Source organism: Phaethon lepturus, unplaced genomic scaffold (genome assembly GCF_000687285.1).
Source record: "Phaethon lepturus isolate BGI_N335 unplaced genomic scaffold, ASM68728v1 scaffold44126, whole genome shotgun sequence".
NCBI lineage: Eukaryota > Metazoa > Chordata > Aves > Phaethontiformes > Phaethontidae > Phaethon > Phaethon lepturus.
Genome location: NW_010547730.1, coordinates 2,570 through 3,445, shown reverse-complemented (window position 1 = coordinate 3,445; position 876 = coordinate 2,570). Strand labels below are relative to the sequence as shown.

At 62.4% G+C, this 876-nt stretch overlaps 1 protein-coding gene across 1 annotated transcript in view; it reads right to left on the bottom strand.

Moving 5' to 3' along the window:
* FAM193B (family with sequence similarity 193, member B) overlaps nucleotides 1-536 on the bottom strand; it is a gene marked incomplete at both ends in the record, with an annotated part of 4,264 nt that extends 3,728 nt beyond the window's left edge. Inside the window, one exon of the mRNA XM_010289736.1 lies at nucleotides 314-536. Within this exon, the coding sequence (XP_010288038.1) occupies nucleotides 314-536 (223 nt within the window). The remainder of the gene's footprint in view (nucleotides 1-313) is intronic.
* Between the last annotated feature and the right edge of the window lie 340 nt (nucleotides 537-876).

The following is an 876-nucleotide window of genomic DNA, read 5'->3' as shown; positions in this document are numbered from 1 at the left end:
GCTGCTGGAGGTGGGGTAGGCTGCATGGCTGTAGGGACAGGCCTTGAGCCCCGGCGCCACGGCAGGCGCCTGGCTGGCGCACTCTGGAGAGAGAGCAAGGCCGGAGTGCTTGTCACCTGGAAGGAAAGCAGAGCTAGGGCTGGCTCCCAGCACCCTCTACCTTTGCAAAGGGACCCCGGCATCCCATTGGCACTGGCATTCAGAGGCCCAGCCTGCCTACCCCTGCCCACCAGCTGGGTGCCCACAAGAAAACCACCAAAGCCAAGGATGGGGCAGAAAGCTCTGCTCAACCCCACAGCCAGCTTCAACTCACCTAGTGCAGCAGGGGGGGCCCCGAGGGGGCTGCCCTGTGCGGCCCCGTTGGTGTGCTGTGAGTTCCAGAGGCCCGAGAGCTTGTGAGCAGACAAGAAAGAGCTGGGGTCCCAGTCCCCTGAGTTCCCATGGCATGAGGAAGAAGAAGAGGAGGAGGAGGAGGAAGAGGAGTGGGAGCCACCCCCACAAGACTGCGACTTGCAGGATGTGTGGGATAACGAGACCTGGCAAGGAAAACACAGAGTGAAGCAACAGCAGGCTGGGAGGGGAGGCCCTTGACCCCAGGGCAGCAGCACTGAGACCCACTCCACTGCCCTAAGGCAGGGGCTCAGCACACAGGAACTGCTCCTGTCACTGTCTCAGGGGTGGCAAACAGCCGGTCCATCCAACAGCAACACAGCCTGGCTCGAGGGCTCCTGCCAGCATGGCTGTGCCAAGGGCCACACGCCTGCTCTGGTCCCGCTCAAACTAGTCCAGGGTTAAATAAAGCCACGCAGGAGGGAGCTTCTCTTCCCCTGAGCTCCACGCACGCACAGGCAAGCACTTGTCCTGGCACACGCTGCT